This window comes from Saccopteryx bilineata, chromosome 1 (genome assembly GCF_036850765.1).
Source record: "Saccopteryx bilineata isolate mSacBil1 chromosome 1, mSacBil1_pri_phased_curated, whole genome shotgun sequence".
NCBI classification, from domain to species: Eukaryota; Metazoa; Chordata; class Mammalia; order Chiroptera; family Emballonuridae; genus Saccopteryx; species Saccopteryx bilineata.
The window spans coordinates 404,107,610-404,133,752 of record NC_089490.1 but is presented as its reverse complement, the minus strand read 5'-3'; the positions used below and the strand labels follow the sequence as shown (position 1 = coordinate 404,133,752).

General features: G+C 64.1%; 1 protein-coding gene across 7 annotated transcripts in view; it reads left to right on the top strand.

The window, feature by feature from the left end:
* Positions 1-26,143, top strand: part of SHANK2 (SH3 and multiple ankyrin repeat domains 2) — a 443,651-nt gene that overhangs the window by 163,866 nt on the left and 253,642 nt on the right. For all 7 annotated transcript variants that reach the window (XM_066252293.1, XM_066252296.1, XM_066252295.1 and 4 more), the window contains 2 exons: positions 19,883-20,201; positions 24,822-24,991. In XM_066252293.1, the coding sequence (XP_066108390.1) occupies positions 19,883-20,201; positions 24,822-24,991 (489 nt within the window). The remainder of the gene's footprint in view (positions 1-19,882; positions 20,202-24,821; positions 24,992-26,143) is intronic.

The window sequence follows — 26,143 nt, the reverse complement described above, 5'->3', positions numbered from 1 at the left end:
TGGTCAGGCGTATGCGGGAGTCTCTCTGACTGTCTCTCCCCGTTTCCAGCTTCAGAAAAAAAAGAAAAAGAAAAAAAAGGAGCCGCACCCCACACTGCCCGGGTCCCCCAGCCACCCCACCCCACGGCCCCTGATGGCCCCAGGTGTTCACTGGGCACATCTCCAGGTCCTGCCCTCACCCTGGGTCCACACCTTCCTGGGCAAGCCCATGCTTGAGACCATTATGAGGGTTCAGGAGTTCAGTGGGTGGGGGTACCCCCTAGGCTGAGCCACGTAGACCTGTCCATTGACTCGTGTGCCGTCCGGGTTGTGAACCTGGAGCCCAGAGCCGAATTAACTGGGAACCGAGCGTGGGAAATGGGACCTCGCGGGAGCCAGGCCCGGCGCCCGCTGGGGCTGTTGCTGAGTGCAGGGGAGGCTCGGGCAGGACTCTGGGTGTGGTCCCCGTCCCAGAGCACCACCCCTTGTGAAATTAAGTCACAGTGCCTCCGTCAGGGGCGTGGCTGACTGGCCCTTCCTCGGTGGGTGATCTAGAAGCTGAGCGCATCCCCCAATTTTTAACGCTGACACCCGATTCCGGGATGGGCGGCTGTGCGTCTGGTTGGCAGAGGCGAGGACATCGCCACTCTGAGTTGGCAGGAGGGCCTGTCGGGCGTCCTGCTTGGTGGGATCGCACGGGTGAGGCCGGAAGCAAAGGCCGTGCCTCAGTCTCCGCGGGGCGCTCCCAGGACCCGGCACTAGGGCAGGGGCCCTCCTGGGCGGGCCCGCCTGCTGCATGCATAAAATGAGGGCTCAGTGGTCTTGTTTGGGGGTCCCGCAGACCCAGCTGAGGTTGCTCCCCCTCCTCAGACTAAAGCAGGGAGACCAGCCCCGTGCAGATGGATATCCGTGAACAGAGGAAAATTCCTAAGGAGCACGTGTGTTGCTCACATCCTCTGTGCTGCGGCCTGGGCCCCCAGTGGGGGTCGGTCCCCCAGGGACGGGAGACTGTGACAGTTTAAATTAGAACACAGACTCCAGGGCCACAGCTCGCCTCCCGGCTGTGTGGCCTGGGACCAGTTACCGAACCTCTCTGTGCTGAAGGCTCCTCCTTGGCACAATAGTGCCACTCCTTGTAGTGCGGACACGCTGGGGCTCGCGAGCTGCCAGCCAGTGCCATCGCCATCAACGTTATTATTCCTAACTCACCGGTTGACCCGTGGCAGCGAGAACTCCGCCATCCTCCTAGGAAGACTGCACAAGACAGTGCATTTGTTTTCTGCCCAGACAGACACCCCCTTTTTCCGTCCCTGACTTTGCATGTGGCCGCCGTCCCCCTGGCAGGCTCGTCCCCACCCTCCACTGCTCTCCTGCCTCTCTTTCCAAAAGACATGAAACCCTGCCCTGGCCGAGGGTCGCCCTGCCCCCGGGGGAGGCACCAGGAGCCCCTGCCCTGGCCTGAGGGTCACCCTGCCCCCAGGGAGGCACCAGGAGCCCCTGCTCTGGCCTGAGGGTCGCCCTGCCCCCGGGGAGGCACCAGGAGCCCCTGCCCTGGCCTGAGGGTCGCCCTGCCCCCAGGGAGGCACCAGGAGCCCCTGCTCTGGCCTGAGGGTCGCCCTGCCCCCAGGGAGGCACCAGGAGCCCCTGCTCTGGCCTGAGGGTCGCCCTGCCCCCAGGGAGGCACCAGGAGCCCCTGCTCTGGCCTGAGGGTCGCCCTGCCCCCAGGGAGGCACCAGGAGCCCCTGGTCTGGCCTGAGGGTCGCCCTGCCCCCGGCCACATTTCCCCCAGAGGACGGGACGTCCGGTACTTCCCGGCCCGGTTCTCTTTCTGGCCCGCTGCAGTCCTGTCGTCTATCCGCAGGAGCGCGGAGCCACCGCTGAGTGACACCCAGCCCCACCTCGCGGGGTCTATTTTCGGCCTGTGCTGCACTCCAGCTGGCGGGGTGCTGCCTCTCTCCCTTTGTTCCTGCTTCCCGGCTCCCTGTAATTACGGGGACCGCGTGGATTCATTCACTGGGGCCGTCCGTTGGGTTCGCAGTCTCCCTGGGCTGTTCTCTCTTCTCATCACCAAAATCCCGTTCCTTCTGGGGAGCAGGCTCCCCCGCAGCCCGGCCTCAGGTCCCCGGGAGCCGCCTGGGTGGAGGGGCCAGGGACCCTGCATCCTCGGTGACTAGGACAGCTTCCTGCTGTGAGCGCCCTCCAGCCACAAGGCCCGTGGTGCATGCCTCGGCCTCTGCGGACGCCTCCCTTTCGCGGTACCGGCCGCAGGGCTGCGCGCGCGGGGCTCGGAGCCGTGTAGGAGCCGCGTAGGAGAACCCTCATGGGCTGACTTGGAGATCCGGAAGGGGCTGCCGTACCCGGCCCTCTCCTGGGAAGCCCTTCAGAGCGTGGCCCTATCTCTCTGACAGCCCCCATCCCTCCCTGCCCCGCCCTGCCCCGCCCTGCGTGCACGTCTGCTCATCCCGCACGGACGGATAGTCTTGCTTTTCTAAACTTATCGTTCCCTGGTTCAAAGGCGTTTTCTGTGTTTCTCAACCCAGAAAAGAATTGTTTTCCTTTAAGAGGAAATTCGGTTGCAGCCTGGCCTGGTCGTGTAACCTGGAACAACCATGCTTTGGGGAGGCAACTGGCCCGAGTGTCTCTGGAGCCGTTAGACCCGGCTGTCCCCCCACCAGGGGGTCGTCTGCAGAGGGGATTCGTTCAGAGAAGACAGGAGCCCCGTGCAGGGAGATGTTCAGAGCAGTGTTGTTTACAAGAGCTTTTGAAAAGCCATAAACCATCTCAGCCTGGCTCTGAGGACGTGGCCACGTAACAGTCACGGCGTGGGGGCTCTAAGTGTCCTGTGATGAGGGACGGACACACCGGGAGGACTGTGGCCTTCGAGCCCAGATCCTTTCGAAGGGCAGAAGGCAGAACCAGACCCACTCCGCCGGCCGGCGTGGTGACCTGGGCGAGCCCGTGGCCTGACGGAAGATGTGCCGGCTTCTCGTTTGACGATGGCGGCTGTCGGGTTGTGGGCTGGGGCGTCAGGCTCGGAGGTGAGTGAGAGAAAGGCTCATCTCCCTCAAATGGAAAGGAAGCACCACGGTTCTCGGGTGGAGACGGCACAGCCTGGCGGTGACTCGGAACAGCTGGCGTTTCGTTCAAGGGTGTGCCCTGCTGACCCCATTTCGGAAAATGGGGCATGTGTTGCATTTTTTTAAAGCAGAGTATTAATAAGTTGAGCCCGTGCTGGGGAGGCACCTTCAGCTGGGATAGTGATACTGGAAGATTACTGGACGTGCCGGGACGCAGAGAGGGGAAGGTCGGCCGACCACGTGGGGGCGTGCGGTGGGTACCTGGTGGCCAGGGGCTTCCTCCGCGGGCCGCGGTGGGCAGCAAAGGCCTCGAGGCTCCTCCCGAGGGCGCCTGGCCCTCTGGACTCACCTGGGGGACTCGTCTGCTGAGGCTGACTCCCCGAGCCGATGAAGCTGGTGCAGCCAGTCATCGGGGTCCAGCTGCCGCTGAGCGGGCGTGAGTCCCCGCCTTCAGACTCCTCTGGCCCTCCCCTGCATGACCTCGAGTGTGCCCAGAGACGTGAGCCCCCACGGCCAAGCCAGGGCAGCCTCTGAACCAGTCCCCCGGGGGGCAGGGGAGAAACGCCGTCCGCCCGCGCCGGCCCCTCCTCCCTGCACCCTGCCCCTCGGGGTGGGGTTCCTCCTGGACCTGGGCTGTGCCTGACGGTGCTGTCTAATGAAAACTGCACTGCCCGCTCGGCCCTGGAAGGCATTCGTTTGAAGGTTAAATCAGTCACCGAGGCTTAATTAGTTCCCAAAATACATTAGGATCTGCATCAGGTCTGCTCACGAGGCAAGGAGCCGATCTGGGGCCCAACTGGCCCTCGCGGGCGGCGTGTCCGTCAGGAGCCCGGTTTCCAGGATCGCACCGTCGTCTACGAGGTGGGGGCGTCCCGTGCGCCTGCCCCCCACGTCCAGCCTCCTGGGGGTGCTGGCAACATGTCGAGGTTGGACTCCTGCGTTGTGAATGACCCTTCTCAGTGTCGGCGACCCTTCCCAGCTGGGCCGTGAGGCGGAGAAGGGGGGTAATTGTTGGCCCCGGGCCCTCTCGACTTCCCCGGTCAGTAGTCAAGGCCCTCACAGGCCTCCTTGCTCCCGCCTCCCTCTGCTTTGACCACTCACCAGCTCCATGTCAGGCGCACCTGCTGCCTCTAGACATGCAGATTGGGGAGCTCGCCGTTACACGCCGTGGGTGGGTGTGCAGGTGTGCGATTGGAGTGGGGGGGACACGCTTCATTGCTCTAAATATGTGTATGTGCCCGTGACTTTTGCCTTCTGATCACAGCTGAGCCGATCACGTCAGACAAATGCAGTCCTCCCGCTGGTAATAATAAACTCTGGGCAAAATGGAATACGTACCTATATATAGATACATACATATATATCTATATATAGCAACCTCAACTGCTTAAAGGTATTGGCAGGCAAGCGAAAGGTCAGCAGAACCGGAGGGCTGGGACCCGTGACGGAAAGGGAGCCCCTCGTGTGAGCCCCGCCTCGATGAGGGGCTGCCCCTGACAGAGAGTGAGTCTCACGGGGTTGAGGATTCGGCGACTGGAGTTTAGGGCGGCCTGAGTGGTTGGAAGTGGACGCAGGAGACCCTGGAAAGGGAGAACCCCGAGATCTGCACATAGATTCCTCCCCAGCGCTTGCCTGACGACTGAACCCTCACGTGCAGGATGAGAGGCCAAGGGTCCCAGTGGAGCACGGCAGCTTAAAGCTCAGAGCGCCGAGGGAGCTTTCTGCAGCCCTCTCCTGGGGGAGACAGAGTCATGTTGAGTTCCACTGTGTTAGAAGAGTTTGGCAAACCCTGGGTTTATTGCCAGAGACCCAGAAGGACCCCAGAAGTCAGGAGCTCATCTGAGGACCAAACTAACAGAGACTTCCCCCCCCACCCACCCCCACCACACACACACACACAAAAGCCTGAAGCCGCACCTCGCAGGGCTGGGTGTTTTACTGGCAATTTTATTACCCACTAGAAAAGTTCCACACCCTTCAGAGGACAGTAGCAGAATCCTAGGTCTCTAAAGCATATCAGAGACAATGACTGATACCAAATAGAAAATCGCTAGACATGCCGAGATGCAGGAAACCACGGTTCTCAGAAAGCGACCCGCCAAAGACCCCGAGGTTGACACGGGCAGACGAGGACCTCCGGCCACTGGCACTCACGTCTGCAAGCCCCCACTCGGTGCCAGATCTCGCGTGGTCGATAGGTGCGTGAACCCTTCCCCTGCCCGTGCCTTCCGGAACCTTCCAGGTGTGGGGAAGCGGTCGTCAAGATGGGAAGGGTTCTGGAAAAAGACCTCTCATAGCGCGAGGCAAACACAGCAAAAGGGGCCCTGAGAAGGTCCCCCCAGGTGGGAAGTGGGAGGCGGTGGTTCTTTCATTTATTGACAAGAGGAGGGGAAACGGGTGTCTCGTGGGGGAAACGGGGTGTCCATGGGGAGAACGGGGTGTGTCATGGGGGAAACGGGGTGTGTCGTGGGGGAAACGGGGTGTCTCAGGGAAACGGGGTGTCCATGGGGAGAACGGGGTGCCTCATGGGGGAAACGGGTGTCTCGTGGGGGAAACAGGATGTCCATGGGGATAACGGGGTGTGTCGTGGGGGAAACGGGGTATGTCGTGGGGGAAACGGGGTGTCTCAGGGAAACGGGGTGTCCATGGGGAGAACGGGGTGTCTCATGGGGGAAACGGGGTGTGTCGTGGGGGAAACGGGGTGTGTCTCAGGGGGGAACGGGGTGTCTCGTGGGGGGAACGGGGTGTCTCGTGGGGGGAACGGGGTGTCCCGGGGAGAACGGGGTGTCCCGTGGGGGAAACGGGGTGTGTTGTGGGGGGAACGGGGTGTGTCGTGGGGGAACGGGGTGTGTCGTGGGGGGAACGGGGTGTGTCGTGGGGGGAACGGGGTGTCTCTGGGGGGAACGGGGTGTCTCGTGGGGGGAACGGGGTGTGTCGTGGGGGGAACGGGGTGTGTCGTGGGGGAACGGGGTGTCTCTGGGGGGAACGGGGTGTCTCTGGGGGGAACGGGGTGTCTCGTGGGGGAACGGGGTGTCTTGGGGAAACGGGGTATCTCGTGGGGGGCTGGCTCGGCTCTGTCCTCACACCAGCACGGCACTGGGAGGCGGAAGACAGTGTGACAAGCTCATCCATGGTGTGCTACCAGTTTTGGCTGAATGCACTGAAGGAAACATGGCAGGACACAGGCCGGAGAAGAAGAGGGCTGCCTGCTCAGGCCGGGCGGCCGAGGGACGTCTCTGGGATGCGGTGAGCTCGGCGGTGAGCTCTGACGGGCCGGAGACAGAAGAAGTCTAGGGGGTGGGGCCCAGCGGCCAAGGCCCCAAGGGGCGTCCGGGGGGCTGAGGGGCCCATGCGGGTGAGGGGCAGTGTGGAGGAGGTGCTGGCGGGAGGGACCCCCGCAGGCCTGTGAGGGCAGTGGGACGTGCTCGGCCGCGTGGGGGGTCCGTGTCAGCGCGGGCGGCTGTCACAGGCACGATGGATGGGGCGGCTACCCGGTGGACACTCGTTTTTCACAGCTCTGGAGACTGGAGAGGGGGCGCCAGCCCGTGCGGTTCCTCCTGAGCTGCGTCCTCACGACTTTCAGACGGACGCCTGCTTGTGCGGCCCTCCCTCACGGGGCAGAGGGACGGAGGCCATCTCTCCAGGGCTCTTTCTAGGAGGCGTCCCCTCGTGACCTAATCACCCCCAAAGGCCCCACCTCCTAAAACCAGCCCATTGAGGGGTGAGGACTTCAGCATATGAATTTGGTGGTGGAGGGGGCACAAACGTTGAGTCCACAGCACAAGGTCGCTCTGATTACCCCTGACCGTCTCGGGCGACCTTTACACAAATCACTGTGCGGGAAGCTGCTGTGTGTGGTCAGCCGTGCTGCGTGGCCCTGCACACGTGGTGCTCTGTGTGTGTTTCCTGCAGACTCGAGGTCTGGAAGGAGGCTCGGGGCGTCCTGCTGTTCTGGGGGTCCCGCACTCAAGTCTCGGGGAGTCCGGGCTGGGTCTGAGTGACAGGACGGGGAAGCAGATGTGCTGGGCCTTCTCTCCAGAGAGGGAGGACAGGTGGCCTTCACCCCCACCGTTGTCACCTGCTCCCCGAGGACTCAGAGCTGGGCCTGGGTCCCTTCCCGGGGCTCCGGTGCAGGGGGTGCTGACCCAGTCCTGAGACTGGCCTGTGAACGCCAGGGCAGGGGATGTGACACGGAGTCAGGGGGCTGGTGACAGGCAGGCCTTGTGGGCCGAGTGGGCATCTGTCAGGGCTGGGTGGGTACTTTGAGCCTCAGTTTCCCCTTTGGGAGGTCCTGGTGGCCTCAGTCTCTTGGATCTCAGAAGGGGCACCCAGGGGTGGCTCATGCTGTCCTTAAGCCCAAGCACGGCCGCATGCGCCACGCCTTCTGGTCAGAACAGTTTTCCTGGCACTCGGTGTCTCTGGAAGACCCCTCCTCAAAGGCTGAATCTGCATGGAGCGGGAGGGGAGGGGGATTGTGCTTGGAGTCTGTGATCTTCCTGAATGTGCCCTGGGACCCTCACTCCATTTGTGGTCGACCCTGGTTCCACCTCCCCAAAGCCCCTCTCCCTTGGATGAGCTAAAGACCACCCACTGTGTCAGGATCCCTATGGCCACCAGCTGCGGGAGCTCCTGACCCAGCCGCCCTGCCTGACCCAGCCAGGGAGAGCCCCCACACACACCCGCATGCCGCCTCCGTGTGCCCCGCCCCGACTCCCCGCGGGCTGGACGGGTCCTCCAGGAGCCGAGCTTCCCCGCCCAGCCCCTCCCGACGGGACGCCGCACACACTCCGGACTCCCACGGCGTCGTTCACAGATAACCCCGCATTCCTGCCAAGGCGCCTTTTTACATCCCCTGTTATTTATAAAAGCATGATTCACTTAACCGTCATTGTGAGATGGAGCCAGGGCGCCGACTGATATTTAGATTAGCCGCACGGAAAGGCGGAAGGTGGTGTGGGCAGAAGGAGTCCAGGTGTCCGGCCCCCGGCCGTCACCTCCCTGCTCCCTGCCGGGCTCTCTGGACGAGGCTCTCCTTGCTCACCAGGCATGTGGCTTTCGATTCTGTAGGATAAAGGGCGGGGTGTGGCTGGTGGTCCACTGAGACCCTCTGGAGTTCTGCTTCTTCCTCTCAGTTCCCCGTGGGCCTCCTGTCTGACAAAGGCTAGAGCCAACCCCATGAATTTGTGCTAAGACAGAAATAGACTCAGGCCCTCCTCCGCTCCCACAACGAGAGGTGGGGCCTGAGTGAACCCCCAGGCCTGCCAGGGAGACGGGGAACACCCACCTTCTGGGATCCCAGGGTCTCTGAGACAGCCCTGCCCTGCCCGAACCCCAGCCTCATCAGCTGAATCAGCCAGGCTCTTGGTGGCAGCAAGGGGGGGCCACTCCGTCTCGACACAGAAAGTCCTCAAGGATTTGGTTGGTTCACGATGCGCCCAGGGCCCAGAGGACCAGGCCTGGGAACTGCGTGGCCAGCCTGGTGTCCTGCCACGCATGGCTGCTCCGTGGAACTGGCACCGCCCTGCCGTGAGGCAGGCAGGTCCCTGGGCACCAGTGGGAGGATAGGATAGTAATGGGGCAGAGAAGTGAGGTGGCTTCAGGCCCCGGGTGACTTCAGTACAAGGGAGACCAACCTGCTGTACCTGGAATAGTGCCTCCTACACTCAGAGCAGCAGAGGCGGGACTCAGCACCTGTCTCCTCATTGGTCTATCCATCCATCCATCCATCATCCATCCATCCATCCATCCATTCACGCCAGAGCTCTAGGGAGCTCCTCCAATTCGCAAGGTGATGGCAATGGGGGAACTGGGCATTGAATCTCTACATTAAGGACCTGGAAGTCTCCTGGAACCAGGAAATATGCCCCAAGGCCTGACTGTGACCACGGGAGCCCTGAGAAAGGGGCATCTCCCATGACTGAATCAGTCATGGGGACTTCCTGGAGGAGGCGGCACTGGAAAAGATAATGTAACTGCGTTCTGAGGGCCCCGGGAGGGATTATGATAGGCATGGAGTCAGGGATGGGCAGGGGAGAGCCTCTTCCTATTGCTTACAGATTTTTTTTTCTATGTTAAATGCATTTATTTAGCCATTGCTAATAGCTCTGAAGCCTGTGCACTGTTATAAATATCGGACGACTTGGTCCTCACGACCCTCCTGTGAGGTGGCACCATTCAGTCTCCATTGGGCGGATGAGGAGACAGAGGCAGGGAGAGATGTCGTGACTTTCCCGGGGTCACGGAGCTGGGGAGTCGTGAGGCTGGGACATGACGCGGAAGGTCAGCGCCCCACCCCATTCTGCACTTTACACACGCGTGAGCCTAGGTGACCCCACCACCGGTGCTGGGACCGCACTGGGCTCTTCCTGCCCTACAGATGAGGAAACTGAGGGCTAGGCTGCTTGACCAGCCCACGGCCACCGAGGTAGTGAGACACAGAGCCAGCCCCTGACCCGCTGGGCCCCCACGTCCAATCCTCTCCCTGTGGTGGCGCGGGGAGGGGGGCGGGCTTGTCGACACGCACCGGGCGTTGTTCCGCGGACCCGCACGCGGGCAGCACGCTCCCATGAGGCGTGTTTATAACACCTGGCGCTTCCTGCCTGCCAGGACTTCGGAGAGTCCCGAAATGTTCTGATGTGCAGAGAGCCTTTTTTTGTACAAGAGACGGGATTATTTTCAGCCTGTTGTCAGGCAGTTGTCAAAAGACGTGGCGAACGAAGAGCTGAGAGAGCGAGGACGGGGGAGGATGGGTCAGGGCGCGTGCGGGTCCTGTGCCTGTGCGTCCCCGAGGAGAGGCCATGCGGGTCCCATGCCCGTGTGTCCCCGAGGAGAGGCCGTGGAGGGTGGGTCAGGGCGTGTGAGGGTCCCCATGCCCGTGTGTCCCCAAGGAGAGGCCGTGCGGGTCCCGTGCCCGTGTGTCCCCGAAGAGAGGAGAGGCCGTGCGGGTCCCGTGCCCGTGTGTCCCCAAGGAGAGGCCGTGCGGGTCCCCGTGCCCGTGCGTCCCTGAGGAGAGGAGAGGCCGTGCGGGTCCTGTGCCCGTGTGCCCCCAAGGAGAGGCCGTGCGGGTCCCGTGCCCGTGTGTCCCCGAGGAGAGGAGAGGCCGTGCGGGTCCCCGTGCCCGTGTGTCCCCGAGGAGAGGAGAGGCCATGCGGGTCCCCGTGCCCGTGCGTCCCCGAGGAGAGGAGAGGTTGTGCGGGTCCCGTGCCCGTGTGTCCCCAAGGAGAGGCCGTGCAGGTCCCGTGCCCCTGTGTCCCCGAGGAGAGGCCGTGCAGGTCCCCATGTCCATGTGTCCCCGAGGAGAGGCCGTGCGGGTCCCCGTGCCCGTGTGTCCCCGAGGAGAGGCCGTGCGGGTCCCCATGCCCGTGTGTCCCCGAGGAGAGGCTGTGCGGGTCCCGTGCCCGTGTGTCCCCGAGGAGAGGCCGTGCGGGTCCCGTACCCGTGTGTCCCCGAGGAGAGGCCGTGCGGGTCCCCGTGCCCGTGTGTCCCCGAGGAGAGGAGAGGCCGTGCCGGTCCCGTGCCCGTGTGTCCCCGAGGAGAGGCCGTGCGGGTCCCGTGCCCGTGTGTCCCCGAGGAGAGGCCGTGCGGGTCCCGTGCCCGTGTGTCCCCGAGGAGAGGCCGTGCGGGTCCCCGTGCCCGTGTGTCCCCGAGGAGAGGCCGTGCGGGTCCCGTGCCCGTGTGTCCCCGAGGAGAGGCCGTGCGGGTCCCGTACCCGTGTGTCCCCGAGGAGAGGAGAGGCCGTGCGGGTCCCCGTGCCCGTGTGTCCCCGAGGAGAGGAGAGGCCGTGCTGGTCCCGTGCCCGTGTGTCCCCGAGGAGAGGCCGTGCGGGTCCCGTGCCCGTGTGTCCCCGAGGAGAGGCCGTGCGGGTCCCGTGCCCGTGTGTCCCCGAGGAGAGGCCGTGCGGGTCCCCGTGCCCGTGTGTCCCCGAGGAGAGGCCGTGCGGGTCCCGTGCCCGTGTGTCCCCGAGGAGAGGCCGTGCGGGTCCCCGTGCCCGTGTGTCCCCGAGGAGAGGAGAGGCCGTGCGGGTCCCGTGCCCGTGTGTCCCCGAGGAGAGGAGAGGCCGTGCGGGTCCCGTGCCCGTGTGTCCCCGAGGAGAGGAGAGGCCGTGCGGGTCCCCGTGCCCGTGTGTCCCCGAGGAGAGGCCGTGCGGGTCCCGTACCCGTGTGTCCCCGAGGAGAGGAGAGGCCGTGCGGGTCCCGTGCCCGTGTGTCCCCGAGGAGAGGAGAGGCCGTGCGGGTCCCGTGCCCGTGTGTCCCCGAGGAGAGGAGAGGCCGTGCGGGTCCCGTGCCCGTGTGTCCCCGAGGAGAGGAGAGGCCGTGCGGGTCCCGTACCCGTGTGTTCCCGAGGAGAGGCCGTGCGGGTCCCTGTGCCTGTGTGTCCCCAAGGAGAGGCCGTGAGGGTCTCGTGGGGCTGGGAGGCGGAGGGGCTTCTACGTTCTTTGTTTTTATTATTTACGTGTGTATTTATTACGCATTATTTCTTACCAAGGGGTTGGCACGGGGGTTCAGGCTGGTGGCTGAAGGGCGCAGCTAGGAGGCTGATGGAGTGGGGTCACTTTGGGGGCGACCCCCTTCCTTCCTGGCACGCCTCAGATTTGGAGACCTCCCCCCAAGCTTTTCCTCTTGCCCTTGTGGCCTTTCGAACGGCCCCCAACTCAGAGGATGCTCACGCGTCCTTGAGGATGGGTGAGTGGGGGCCGTGGGCGAGTGCGCAGGTGGACAGTTTCCTCTGTAGCCTCCGATTCCCACTCGCTGCCGCCTGCCTCTCCCCGACCCAGCTCGGACCCCGGAGTTCCCCTCCCGCCTACCCCTTGTCTGGAATGAAACCCACTTGAAACCCAGCCTCATCGGCACCAGGTCAGGTGGAAGGTGGCCAGCACAGCGTCTGGCAGTCTCTTCGTCCTCCTCAAAGGATCCCGCGTAGGACGATGGAAGGAAGGCTCGGCCATGTCTGGGCATCCGAGCGTCTATCTGGGCCTGAGACATCTCCAAGCCCATGACTGTGGGCCTGGCCCGTCCACGGGGCCTTGCCACGGACTCCACGGGAACGTCCTCACCGGCAGAAACCCATCCTGGGTGGACGGCGCAGAGAAAAGGGGTCTGGGAGCCCGAGGGAGAGATGGGTTTTAGATTCCGTCCTCCTTGGTCGCAGTCTTCCCTGTGGGCCTCCAGCTCTGTCCTTGTGACCCCCGCGTCCGGAGGCCGGAGACAGAGGTGGCGTTAGCTGCTCCCCGGGCTCTGCGGGAGGGCGGGGGAGGGCGGGGGCCCACAGCAGGGGTGGGGCCGCCTCCGTCCACCTCTGCGGCCCCACTTGCCGAAGTCCCTCGGGTCAGCGCTGGGTCTCTGTGGTCTGACACGAAGGGCTCGGAGTCACGTCTGGGCTCTGAACACCGTGGCTTTTCCTTAGCTTGGTATGTGGTGGGCACGGCATGTTCTCCGTGAGAAGGGCAGGAAACCGGTCCCTGTGGGCCCAGAGCCGCATCCTGAGCTCGTGTCTAATAGTGAGAACCACCCCACACACAGGTAGTGAGCTCCCTGTTGCTAGAAGTATTCGAAGAGCGCTTACCCACCAGTGGCGAGGAAGCCTTCGGTGGGCGAGGGGCGTGGGGGCCAGGGACGGCCCACCTCCCGGGCAGGATTTCTGAGGGGCAGAGCCTGGGCACACAGTGGGTCTCCACGTGCGTCTGCCGGAACTCCCGCTCTGAATTTCCGTGAAGTTTTACTCAGGTGCCTGGAGTGTGGATTGGAAGCGTCTGCTTATTCAAAGAAGGGAAGGGGTCAGGAATAGGGTTCCTTCAGCGAGGGGTGTTCCCTGGGGTCCTCAAACCCTGCTGCTGCGCCCACAGTCAGGTCTCACTCCTCACCCTGTGCTGTCCCAGGGGGACCAGAGGTCTCCTCCATCCTGTTCCCCGGGTCCCTGTGCCCGCACAGTGCGCCCCATCCACCAGTGTGGTGGGACGTGGGATGGGGGTGTGGTGGGGGAGGGGAGGGTAGAGGACTGAGCCCACCCCCCGGCCCCAGCCTGGTTCCTGGCTACGGGGCCTCCTCTCCAAGAGACCGCAGTATTTCCGACTCTGCTTCTGCCTGGGCCACGTGTCATCAGTGCCACTGGGGGAAGTCTGGTTCCGTTCCGTGTCTCCTCGGGTCAGGGACAAGAGGTGGGGTGCACACAGTAGCACCCGGTAAGGCCACTGCTTCCCCTGTCCCCCACCCGGGGTCCACAGCAGGGCTGCCCACGGTGACAGGGCTCCCCTGGCCCTTGGTGAGGCTCCCCACCCCCCACCCGTCTACCCAGGACAGACAGCACACGCTCCCCACTGCCCCCCTTCCTGCTCACGGTGAGGCGGCGGCACCCGGAGCAGAGACTGGAGAGGGATGAGGCTCTGTGATTCTGGGAGGGCGTCCGTCACAGACAGATGGGGGCCGGGTTGAGCATCGCCGAGCCTCCCACTCCCCTGGAGGGTTCCCTGAGCTTTGGCGCGTCCTCGGGGCTGACGTGGCGGGGCTCAGCCGCTGGGGAGATGCTCCCCGGGTCCGCCGTCACTGTGGCTTGTTGTCCCCACCAGGCAGGGGGGCCGGGCCTGTGGCCAGCGCAGCCCCGGGGAGCCAGACACAGCCACCGTGCAGCCCGAGAACACGGCGTCAGTCTCCCCGAGTGGGAGCCGCTGTGTCCTTGTCGGTGACACTCCCCGCTGGAAGCGACCCTGCCTTGTCCCAAATGTGCAAGGACGCTGACCTCTGCCCGGGTCACCTCTGCCCCCAAGGAGGTGATGTGTGCTGGTCAAGCCGTGGGGGTCTCTGACGACAAACGGTTTTGCAGGGTACATGTTAGAACAGGCTGGGGCTGCGGTCCGGGGCGCGGTGGGCAAGGGTGTCGCCCGGGCGGTGCCCGTAGGGGACGGCCACGTCCTTGGGGTGGGTGGGAGTTAAAGAGATGGTGCTCAAACATACTGCTCACAGCGGGCCCGTGCCGCGTGTGTCCACAGCGGGCTTCCTCCTCGCCACACCGAGACCCGGGGGGGGGGAGCGAGGCGTCCCCTGGCTTCTCAGCCGCCACGCTTGTCACCAGTGTGCCAGCCGCACGGCCCTCCACTCACATGTCCCCTCTGCTGTTTCTGCCTCCTCTTTCTCTTTTCCTTTTTTAAAAAATTAATTTGGGAATCAGTTCTCTTAGCAACGGGAAAACCGCACCTAATTACAGCCTCAGCAGCAGGTGTGACGGGTGACAGAGCCCGGTCCCCGGGGGCCCAGTCAGTGGTCAGGAGGGGACCCTCCCACCTGCCGAGAGCACCCAGCGTCCGGCCCTTCTTGTGTGTACTTTGTAGGGTGCGGGGGGCTTGCTCTCGGCCCCCTGTCCTCTCCCCTGGACGCGTGTTGGATGGGGACGCGAACGGCCCGTCCAGAGGGACTCGGAGGACGCGCCTCTCACCCCGAGCCGCCCGGGGGCCCCGCCCCGTCTGGTCTGGCCGTTCTGCCTCCCAGCGAGGAGCGAGGGGTTGGGGTTCTGCTTCCTCTGCAGGGTGCTCGCTGCGGCGGGCGGGCGGGCGGGCGCCAGGGGAGGAGTGGGTCCTTGTGTCTGACTCCTTTGAACAGAGATCTGGGTCACGAGCGGAGATTCCGGCGTGCCGGCGAGGGCTGCCCGGGGAACGCGGGTCCCGGCCCGAGGCTTCCGGAATCGGGGGTGTCTCAGCCCCCGGACGTGCCCGCTGCCCTGGCGGGGCCGGCGAACAAGCTGCACTGCAAGGAAACTTGGCATTTCTTTTAAGAATAAAATTAGGAGAGCACAGCGCGTTATATTTAGCCCCCGGGCGGCGCGCTGGAGGAGAAGTGGCCTGCACGCCAGCCCGGGGTTTCCTGGGAGAAGCGGCTCGGCGGGCAGGCGCTCCCGGGTTTCCCGGCCGCCGGCCGAGGAGGCACGGCTCCTGCCCGCCCCTCCCTCCCCGTCCCCGTGCGCGGCTCACAGAAGCAGAGTAGCTCTGCTCACATGACGGGCGCCCGGAGAGGCAGCGGGGCTTGAGCCCGGTCAGTCTAGCACAGTTGGTTCCCCGCTGACGGGCGGACCATGGGGTGGGCTCCGTCACCGGCTCACCGGGTCTGGCGTGCCCAGCGATGCCGGCAGGCACGCCGTGCCCAGGTGCCCGCCGCTGCTCCCCGAGTCCACGCCACCCCGGTGCCGCGGGGCCGGGCAGCACCGCTCCCCTTCTCCCCGGCTGGGAAGGTTATATAATGAGCGGCGGACAGCTGCCCAAGTCAGAGGGAACATGAAGTCTTTGTTAAACGCCTTCGCCAAGAAGGAAGGTAAGGAGAAGCCGCAGGGAGCGCGGGCATGGGCTGAGCCGTTGAGCACGGGTTCTCCGGGGAGGTGGGTGGGCGAGAGGGAGCCTCTGGCCCCTCCGAACACTGCCGGCTGTTCATCGCGGCGGTGTGCGTGCGAGGGAGTGACCCTCCCTCCCCGGTGGCAGGGGCTTTGTTGTGGCTGCCTGGCACCATGGCCCCCCTCGAAAGGCACCACTGGGTTTTGTGTTTGTCCATCCATCCGTCTCCAGTCCTGTGCGGACTCACATTCCAGAACGTGCCTCTCTCCAAGGCTACCGACCGCGCCACGGGGCAGGTTAGGAACCGAGTCCTAGGGAAGGAGGAAGTTTTGGCTCTGGTCCTCCCGCCACCTGCAAGCTGGTGAGGGCGGGATACGGGAGGTCAGGGCATGCCGCCGTCATGCAGGGCTGGTGGGCAGCGTCCCAGCCACCTCCCGGCTCCCCCGGGCTGTCCCCGGGGTGCCGTTTGCCGGGGTGGGTCGGAAATGCCTCGTGGCAGACTTTAAAAGTGCACACGCCTTTTTTTTTTGTCATATCTTGTGTCATTTTTATTGTGGGGGGGGAAGGATGTATAAATAAAGTGCATGTAAAGATTGGGAAGAAAACGCCCACCCACTTGGAGTTTTGCAGATTGCCAGAGGGAAAGAAGCAGTTGGGGTAGAATATTAATCACTTTCAGACAGGAAAGAAAGAGTTATTTTTAACCCTTTTCACAAGAAAAAGGATTCCTTGGAGGGCTCCAGTCGCCTGTCAGACCAGGAGCTCTCGGTTTCGGAAAGGGTTTTATGAAGATGTTACTTTACAGAGGAATTAGGAAGGTACCCCCCACCCCCACCCAGCCCAAGCCATAAAATAAACACGGGAGAAGTTCCCGATTAAATTGCACAGGGAACTAATTTCATGTGAAGCTCAGTAATGAAGCGGGATGGTTTTCATTAGAATGTTCGCCCTAATGTGCACTTGTGTGATTTCCGTTCGGGTTAACTCCTCCGGGTGCTTGGGGCAGAGCGGGTTTGACAATGTCTCCGCTGTTTTATCCCTTAACGCTAGGAGCACGGCCGCCACCCCCCACGTGGGTCCTCACCGCTCTGCAAGCCCCCCTCGGTGGGGGGGGGGGGCGTGGGCAGCCTGTTTCTAGGGCATTTACATCAAAAGGAAACAGCCTTCCTCTGGGCTCCTGTTCCTCCATTATTAACCCAGATGCACTTTCTGGGACTCTGATTTTCCTACTCCGCGCACAGCACGGAGATTGTCGCTGGGAAGCGTGGTGCCAGGTCCCTTCTGTCAGTCGATCCTCTTGTCTCTTCCTTCCTTGAGTTCTTCTCGGCCGTGAGCAGGGCTCCCCTAAATCCACCACTTGCTGTTATGGCACTAAAGCCTTTTCGGGCTACGCCGGTCAGAGGTGGATCTGGCTGTCGTCCGAGAGGCTGGGTGGCTCGCCGTGTGGGATTACAGACGTCCCCCCATCTTGGGGACACCCCCCTGGAGCTGGGTGTTCCCCCTCCCACGGCTGGCATGAACCCTGGCATCTCCTGGGTTGGGAGACCGGGGAGATGATTTGGGCAGTTGAGGGTCCGGCGGCCGCTTTCTCCCGGCTGTGCCTGCCAGAGCTCTCGGCTCTGACCGTGCTGATCCTGTCTGCAGAGTGGCAGGCGCTCGCCAAGGTCGCGGAGTCCTTCAGCCCCCAGCTCTGTGTCGTGCAGGTCTGGGTCACCCCACAGCACCCACCAGGTGCTTGTCTCCAGCTCAAAGGAGCACCCAGCCATTCTGAAGTGTCTCTGGCCTCCGTCGTCTGCCAGAGTGTGACACCCGTGAGGTTCTCCCTTGTGACCAGCAAAACACAAACTCTCCCTAAAACGAGACTTTTTAGTAGACGGGGAAGGGGAGAGACTGAAGCTGATGCCACTGGGGCCGTGACCCCACCCTGGAGAGAGCAGCCTCTGGCCCTAGACCTCTGAGGCCCCGGCCACCTTCCCGGGTCCCTGGCCCTCCCAGCCAGGCTGGTGTCTGTGTCCCTGCGCTTTGAGGAGTGAAGTGTGAGGCAGCTGAGAGTGCCAGAGCGCCAGCGGCCGCGCGGTGGTGCGTCTGGCTCCGACGAGGCGCTGCTCCAAGGACGTGGCGGGAACAAGAGCGTGCTGCCCCCTCGGTGGAAAGGATGTGTCCTCCCCACGTGCCGCTGCCGAGTCCTCACCAGCTGTGCAGCCCCGGGCGTGCATCCCCAGGTCCCAGGGTGTGTGCTGCTCCCGTGCGGCCCCCGGGGTGACTCCTCTCCACTCTCCCAGGACTGCCCTGCATCCTGGGGAGGGGGGGTGGAGGCCGCCTGGACCACAGCTGTCACAGTGAGCCCGCCTGGGCCACCTCTGTCCCACTCAGACCCGCCTGGGCCACCTCTGTCCCACTCAGCCCCACCTGGGCCACCTTTGCTCCCAGTGAGCCCGCCTGGGCCATCTCTGTCCCACTCAGACCCGCCTGGGCCACCTTTGCTCCCAGTGAGCCCGCCTGGGCCATCTCTGTCCCCAGTGAGCCCGCCTGGGCCACCTCTGTCCCACTGAGCCCGCCTGGGCCACCTCTGTCCCCAGTGAGCCCGCCTGGGCCACCTCTGTCCCAGTGAGCCCGCCTGGGCCACCTCTGTCCCCAATGAGCTCCGCCAACCACACCCCCGCCCCCAGTGAGCCCGCCTGGGCCACCTCTGTCCCCAATGAGCTCCGCCAACCACACCCCCGCCCCCAGTGAGCCCGCCTGGGCCACCTCTGTCCCCAGTGAGCTCCGCCAACCACACCTCTGCCCCAGTGAGCCCTGCCGGCCACACCTCTGCCCCCAGTGAGCCCGCCTGGGCCACCTCTGTCCCCAGTGAGCCCGCCTGGGTCACCTCTGTCCCCAGTGAGCCCGCCTGGGCCACCTCTGTCCCCAGTGAGCCCGCCTGGGCCACCTCTGCCCCCAGTGAGCCCGCCTGGGCCACCTCTGTCCCCAGTGAGCCCGCCTGGGCCACCTCTGTCCCCAGTGAGCCCGCCTGGGTCACACCTCTGTCCCACTGAGCCCGCCTGGGTCACCTCTGTCCCCAGTGAGCCCGCCTGGGCCACCTCTGTCCCCAGTGAGCCCGCCTGGGCCACCTCTGTCCCCAGTGCGCCCTGCCGGCCACACCTCTGCCCCAGTGAGTTCTGGCACCCAGTGTGGGGAGGGGCTGGCCGTGGGGGCTGATGTGCACAGGCTCTGTGAAAGGGGAGGGGCTGGCCGTGGGGGCTGGTGTGCACAGGCTCTGTCTGTGAAGCCGCTGTCCTTATTTTCCATGGGCTCCTTCTCTGCAGCCTCTGACATCAGCAGCTGGGATGGGAGGTTGTCCAGTTCTTGGTCCTCAACTACTCATGCTGTTCTTCTTCTGTGAGCTGCAGGGATTCCCACGTGCAAGGCAGTGGGCAGCAGGCAGCTGCCCGGGGCACAGCGGGCAAAGGAAGCCCATGTCCTTTGCCACTGGAGTCACTGGCATCTGATGTCCCACTCAGCCTGGATAGCGACATTCTTTTAGAAGCTTCTTGGAAAGGACAGCTCCTATTTCTGCTCCTGCCCTCACTGTCTTCCTGGGCAGTGTCCCCGTTCTGGGTGCCCAGGCAGTCACGGCCTTGCCTCGTGTCTAGAGCTGAGTAAGAAGCCAGGTGCAGCGTGCCCAGCTCTCCTGTTTCACACCGCTGGTCCCAGCTTGATGGTGGAGAAAGGAGGGCTTGGGGTTCAGGCCAACAGAGCCCACCCAGCAGATGTGAGGGCCGTGTCAGTGTCCTGGGGCCACTGCATTGAAGTCCCAGAGACGGGGTTTAACCAAGACATGTATTGTCCCCAGTCCTGAGGCTGGAAGAGGCCTCTTCCCTTGGCACATGGACAGCCATCTTCTCCCCGCATCCCTACACGGTCGTCCCTCTGTGTGTCTGTGTCTAAATCTCCTTCTTCCAAGGACACCAATCACATTGGCTTAGGGCCCATGCTAGGGACCTCGTTTTACCTTTATCACCTCTATAAAGACCCCGTTATCCAAATACGGTCACAGTCTAAGGTACCAGGGACTATGGCTTCAGCACCCGCGTGAGTACCAGGGGCACACATTCTGCCCTGACCCCAGGGCCCAAGTCCAGGCCTTGGCGAGGAGGGACTCTGTGGCTGTCTCCGTGTCGGGACCACGCTGTGAGTCGGGCGGCCGTCCTCACACGTGTCTCCGGGCCGCCGAAGGAGCGGGCGCCGCCCCGGATGGAAGTCGGACTCCACGTCGCTTCCATCTCAAGCGTTGGCTTGAACCCCCTCCGTCTCTGCCTCTGTGCTTCTGTGTCGGAATGAGTTCTGTGTGCACGGCGGGGCCCTGCGGGCCTCAGCACAGAACTCGGGGCGCCCGGACGCGCGGCTCCTGTGCGCCCCCTGCCGTTGCTGCCAGCGTCACGTGCGCCCCCTGCCGTCCGCCGGCGTCACGTGCGCCCCCTGCCGTCGCCGCCGGCGTCACGCGCGCTCACCGCCTCTCCCGTTCTCTCCCACCCAGTGCCCTTCCGCGAGGCCCCGGCGTACTCCAACCGCAGGCGGCGGCCCCCCCACACGCTGGCCGCCCCCCGGGTCCTGCTGCGCTCCAACAGCGACAACAACCTCAACTCCAGCGCCCCCGACTGGGCCGTCTGCTCCGCCGCCTCCCACCGCAGCCTCTCCCCGCAGCTGCTGCAGCAGCAGACACCCAGCAAGGCCGACGGGGCCGTGAGGACCATCGGCGGCTACGCCCCCGGACCCCGCAGCCGGTCCCCGTTGTCCAGCAGGCTCGGCGGCGCCGGCGAGGATGGCAAGAGGACCCAGCAGCCCTGGCACGTGGGGTAAGGAGCGGTGCGGGGCGGGGACCGGTGTGGTGTCCGGGGACTCCCATGGGGACCCGCGAGAGGAAGATCCCCGTGCGCCATGCTGCTGGGTCCAGAACTCAGGGCTTGCCCGGGGGTTGGGCACAGAGCTGCTTCCATTCCATCCTGGGCGGTGAGAACACGGTCACATTAGACTTCTGCTGCCCACAACCCCCTGCTCAGACCGTCTCCGGAGAGCAGTGGGGGCCCTGGGTCATTCCATGAACACTGCGCCCGCGATGACCGCTAGGGGCAGGTGTGGGAGCCTCCTGGGGACGCCCGGGGGCAGCTGCTGGTGCTTGGGGCTTAGGAATGACGGACGTGAAGAGAGGCAGCTAAGGAGAGCTTCAAGGGGCCCGTTTGCAAACCTGCAGGTGTTTGCGTTGCAAACGCACTTTATCCAGAATGAACTCACCCTGTCACAGATGGGAAACCCAAGGCTCAACGAGGCCATGGTGGGCCCTGGGGACCACAGACCCAGTGGCCGCAGTGCGGCCAGAGGCCCATTCTTGTCCCTTTTCTAGACACAAGGATACAGGCCAGTGGAGGTCAGACTGCGCATGGGACCCCTCTGGGTGTCTGATACCCCCACTCTGCTGTGTCCCCACAGCCAGGGCCCTGCGTTCCCACACAGAGTGGCAACTCCCAGGCACACTCTCCCCCTAGTCACGCCTCCTTCCAGGGTGTCTCAGGCCAGGCTGGGGCTTCCGGGAACAGAGGCTCATTACCAGGGCCCCGAGGACCGTGAGCATCAAAGCAGCGACCGTTCCGTCAGTGTGAAGCCCCTTGTGCAATCACAGGACCCAGGCCCCTTTCAATAGCACACTTTAGGTCACCTCGCCCTGTCCCTCCACGGTGCCTGTGCAGGGCACTGTGTCCTCCTATTTCTCAGATGGCAGACCTGAGGCCCAGGTCACACGGCCAGTAGGTAGCAGGGCGGGACTGTGGACCCAGATCCTGAGGGTGTGACTGGTGTGTTCATGAAGGTTTCTCCCACCTTGAACCCCGACCTCACCCATGGTGCCCAGGGACGGCCTGTGTTTTCCCAGTTGGCATGGCATCGCTGACGAAGATAGAATGCCCACTTGGGTCTGACACTGTGTCCCCGTCACCAGGTCCACACCCTCCTGTCACATTCCCTTCCTAGCCTGCCGTGAGTCTCTTCCAACGCCATGCCCCAGCTAGAGCGGGGACGTGGGTAAGGGGACTGGGTTCCGGCCGGGACCGAGTGGAGGGCTCAGGGCTGCACGTGGTTGGGGACGGGGCTGACCGCTGTGACCATGAGCAGAGGGCCAGCCCCTCTGCTGCAGCCGCAGAGGGTGTGGACAGGTCGTGCCCAGGGACACCTGCCTCCTGCCCCTCCTCGAGGGCCAGGCCCTGAGCCTCCCAACGCCAGCCCCTCCCCCAGGCCCACAGCAGTGCTTTCGCCCGGTGACACTTCCCACCCAAGTCTCATTCTCCGAACAGTGAGATCCAGTTCCCGGTGCTGGTCTAGATTTTCGCTCTGAGTCACCCCGAGGGAGAAGTCCCAGGTGCTAAGAACAGTTTAAAGCTAAATTAAAGGACTCCCTCGAGGCAGAAAATTCCAATTCACACCGTTCACTAGAATTATGACTATAATTTTCAGCGGAGTGTGTCCCCTTCCTCCAGTATGAAATCTAATAAGATACCGAAGGCAGTGTGACCAGGGACTTGCAAAAGCTGCAAAGAAAATATTGCTCGTGAAGAAAGAATAGCAACTGGGCATGTGACAGGGACCCAGCCTAATTGTCCCTGGTTTCCTGCGCGGGTGTGTGTGCGCTTGTGAGTTGTTGGTGCGTGAGCATATGTTTGTATATGCGTGGTACACATTTGTGTTTGTGCACGTGTGTGCATGTGTGTGTCTTTGCATTTCTATGTGTGTTTCTGTATGCATGGGTGCAGTGCACATTTGTGCTTGTTCATGCGTACACTTGAGTTGCATGCATGTGTGTGCATGCACCGTGCGTGTGTGTACTTGTGTGTGTGCATCCACTTGTGTTGCATGACTGTGTGTTTGTGCATTATGTGCACGTGTATGCATGTGCTTGTGTTGTATGCATGTGTGTTCATGCACTGTGCGCATGTGGTAATCACAACAGCCAGCCTGTCCTGAGGGCCTGATTCCAAGGCTCCCTGATGACGTGTCCGGACTCCACTGAGGGCCAGGTCTCTAACCCTTTGTGCCACAACTCGGACAGTAAGACGAGGATCAGGGGAAGGCCAGCCCCCGAGTTGTTCTCCGCACTGAATGGATGAACCCTGGGCCAGGCCTGCACACACTGAGTGCTCAGTCCACTTTGGCCCTTACAGGAATCTCAAAGCCACGTCCAGCCCACAGCCGGGCGTTCGGCCAAGCCATTCCCTCTGTCACAGAGCTGTGGGCAGAGCGACCAACCATCTGGGTTTGCCCAAGATGCAGGGACTGTCAGTGCTAACACCAGGACGGTCAGTGCCCTGACCAGTGGCCCAGTGCCGGTCTCGATCAGAAAGGGCTGTCCTGGCCGGCAGCCAGCGCCCCACCCTGCTGAGTGACATCCTGACAGTCCGGCCCTCCTTTGCCTTTGTCCCGCCCTCTCCCCTCCCCCACCCTTCAAAGTCTGCCGGTCCCGTGCCCATGTTTTCAGGACCCAGCTCTCTCCCCGGTGACCGTAGGTGCTCTGTGACAGTAACTCCGTGGCCTGCTGGCATCCTGCTCCTTGGGTTCCCCTGTCCTAACGGGGGCCTGCTGGGACGCCGGCCTGCGCCCTGGGCAGTGAGGATAATGTTCGGCGTCTGAGCAGCACAGCAGGTGTCTGCTTCCCGGCTGGGAGCCCACGGCCTGGCCTTCTGTACCTGTGCCCAGCTTGGGACTGGCGCTGGGCACCTGCCCAGGTGACGGGGATGCTGACACTCAGAGCCCCACGGCACAGCACAGCCCCTGGGCATCTGGACTCAGGAAGGTGGCGGGACCCGGCCACTGCACCCTTGTCCTCACAGCGCAGAGCCCACCCCTTCCTGGGGCACCTGGGCCTGACCGGGCAGGATGCACAAGGCGCCTGTGAGTAGGACACTGGCTCCCAGGGTGCCCACAGGGCCCTCTGACGATTGCAGAGCTCAGATGTGGGGTTAGGCTGCTGCCCCTGCCACCCAGGAGGATGCCCTGTGCCCACCTCATGCCTCCACCTCCGTCCCATCTCAGTAGGTAGCTGCCCCACCAGCCCATCACCCACGCAGACCCTGTGCCCAACCACCAGTGGCATCCAGCTTTGCTTGCTGCCCTCGGTGTGACGTTGGGCCAGTCACCTGGCCACTCAGCGCCCCCGTTTTCTCGGGTGAAACGGGGCTCGTGCGTCTGTGGTGAGGACTCTGTTGAGTTTAACCCCCATCCTGCGTCGAGAACCCGTGTCTGGCTCATCGTGACATCCGCAGAAGTGTTTGCTACCCTTGGTTGTCATGCTCATCAGGGACACTTGAGGAGGGCCCTCTGGCTGCTGTGGGTCGGGCCCTGGAGGGTGTCGGTGCCCCTGTCCGGGTGAGGACTCCCGGCTGGGCTAAGGGACAGATGTGGAGAGGGTCACGTCAGCCTGGCCGAGAGGGATGTGGCATCCTGAGCACAAGGCGGCCGTCCTCTGACTCCACCCACCCGCCCACCTTGTCCCCTCCTGCCTCTGTTGCTGCCGTGTCCCGTGGGGAAGGCTGGCCACCTGCCCCCTCTCTCCAGCAGGCCCGTTTGCCTCAGCGCCAACCTGAGGTCCCAGAAACCTCAGCCAGGAACGTGACGGGCGCATCAGCGTAGCCAGAACCAAACCCTCAGGTGCAGGCGTGGCGGGAGGGGAGCCAAGGCCTCCCCAGCTGCCCAAGCCCCACCCGCTGACCGCTGCCCTCCCCAGAGGGGCTCTGTGCCGTGGTCAGGGCGAGCTTCCCCATGGACGTGGACCCGGGTCGGACAGCCCGTTGACCAGAGCGCACAGCAGAGAGATAAGCCCGTGTAGCCTTTGGGAACCAGGTGCCTGTAAGGTCGTCTCTGCTCCCTGCCTCAGGGGCAGGGCCCCCTGCAGCCGCCTGCCTGAGACACGCCCTCTGGTGGCGCCCACTGGCGTGGCCGGTCCGGGCCCCTGGGAGCTGGAGCAGAGGGCTTGACTGCATCCACCTGACGCGTCACCCACCACTGAGAGTGGAGAGAAGGAATGCGGCCCCCCAAGACCCCTCCCAGCGGCCAGGGGGCGCTGGCTCTTGCCAGGTTCAGGGCACTCTTGACGTACTTTTGCAAAACCGGGGCAGCCGACCCCCTCGCGTCCAACGAGCGTTTCTCGGGTGCCGTTGGCTCGGTCGAGCAGGAAGGCTCGCGCTTGAGTTCAGGCAGCGTTGGCGTGCCCCCGAGCCTCCCGCCTCTCCCCGCACAGGGGACGGCAGCACCCACGTCCCCCCGCCGGCCGGGACTGAGCTGGGACGTCTCCTGTCCCGGGAGGACCCGGCAGGGGCTCCGACGTGATCGCTCTCTGCAGGGCGCGGGTGGGAACGGGCCGGGCCGGGTCCGCAGTGCAGCCTGCTCCGTCTCGGGCCGTGACCCCTTCCTTCCCTCTCTGCCCGCCCCCGCAGGCCGGCCTTCCCGTCGGGTGCCAACAAGGACGCTCTGTCCCCCTTCGAGTACGCGGGGCCCCGGCGGAAGCTGTACAGCGCAGTGCCCGGGAGGCTCTTCGTCGTGGTCAAGCCATACCAGCCCCAGGTGGACGGCGAGATCTCCCTTCACCGCGGCGACAGGGTCAAAGGTCAGTGTCCACGCAGGCCCTCTGCCTTTGGGGCCGGGCCAGGCCACGGCCCCCTGTGGGGAGCACGGAGCCCCAGGGGCAGGCAGGGAACGGGGCGATGCTCACCGGGCATTCTCAGGGGACGCAGCCTCAGTGTCCCCACTGTCCACTGGGCGAGATAGCACGCCGTGTGGAGTGAGGCTCCATTGCAGAGAGTGTGGGGGAGGGGACAGATGGGGACGCCGACCACAGGGCCCCTTTCCACCTGGACACGAGGGCCTCCTGGAGACGTGGCGCGGGCGCGGGCCGGAACAGGGCGTGTCTTACTGGGACTCAACGAGGGGTGTCCAGGTGGACGGTCTGGCTTGAGCCACCCCGCTGGAGGTCTGCCCTGGCCAAGGGGGAGTCCGCTGGGCTGGAGGGAAGGGTTCCAGGTGGACGATCTGGCTTGAGCCACCCCCTGGAGGTCTGCCCTGGCCGAGGGCGGAGTCCGCTGGGCTGGAGGGAAGGGTTCCCGAGGCTGAACCCCAGGAAATGCGGCTGAAAGGCATCCTGACGGCCGCCATGCGTGCCAGACCGCGGGGTGGACTGCTCCCAGCCAGGGCCGCGGGGGGCAGGAAGGGAGGCCCTCAGGAGGCGCTGCAGGACGGCAGCGGGGGCCGTGGCTGTGGCTGAGGCCTGTGGCGCCGAGGGCCAGGGAGGGGCGTGGAGACAGAGCAGGTGTGGGCTGCAGGCCACGGGGGCAGCTGACCTCACTGGGCAGAGCAGGAAAGAGCACACCTCACGTGGCCACCGTGTCCCCCTCCGCCATCGAGGGCCACGGGAGGGGCGTGGAGACAGAGCAGGTGTGGGCTGCAGGCCACGGGGGGCAGCTGACCTCACTGGGCAGAGCAGGAAAGAGCACACCTCACGTGGCCACCGTGTCCCCCTCCGCCATCGAGGGCCCCAGGAGGGGCGTGGAGACAGAGCAGGTGTGGGCTGCAGGCCACGGGGGGCAGCTGACCTCACTGGGCAGAGCAGGAAAGAGCACACCTCACGTGGCCACCGTGTCCCCCTCCGCCATCGAGGGCCCCGGGAGGGGCGTGGAGACAGAGCAGGTGTGGGCTGCAGGCCACGGGGGGCAGCTGACCTCACTGGGCAGAGCAGGAAAGAGCACACCTCACGTGGCCACCG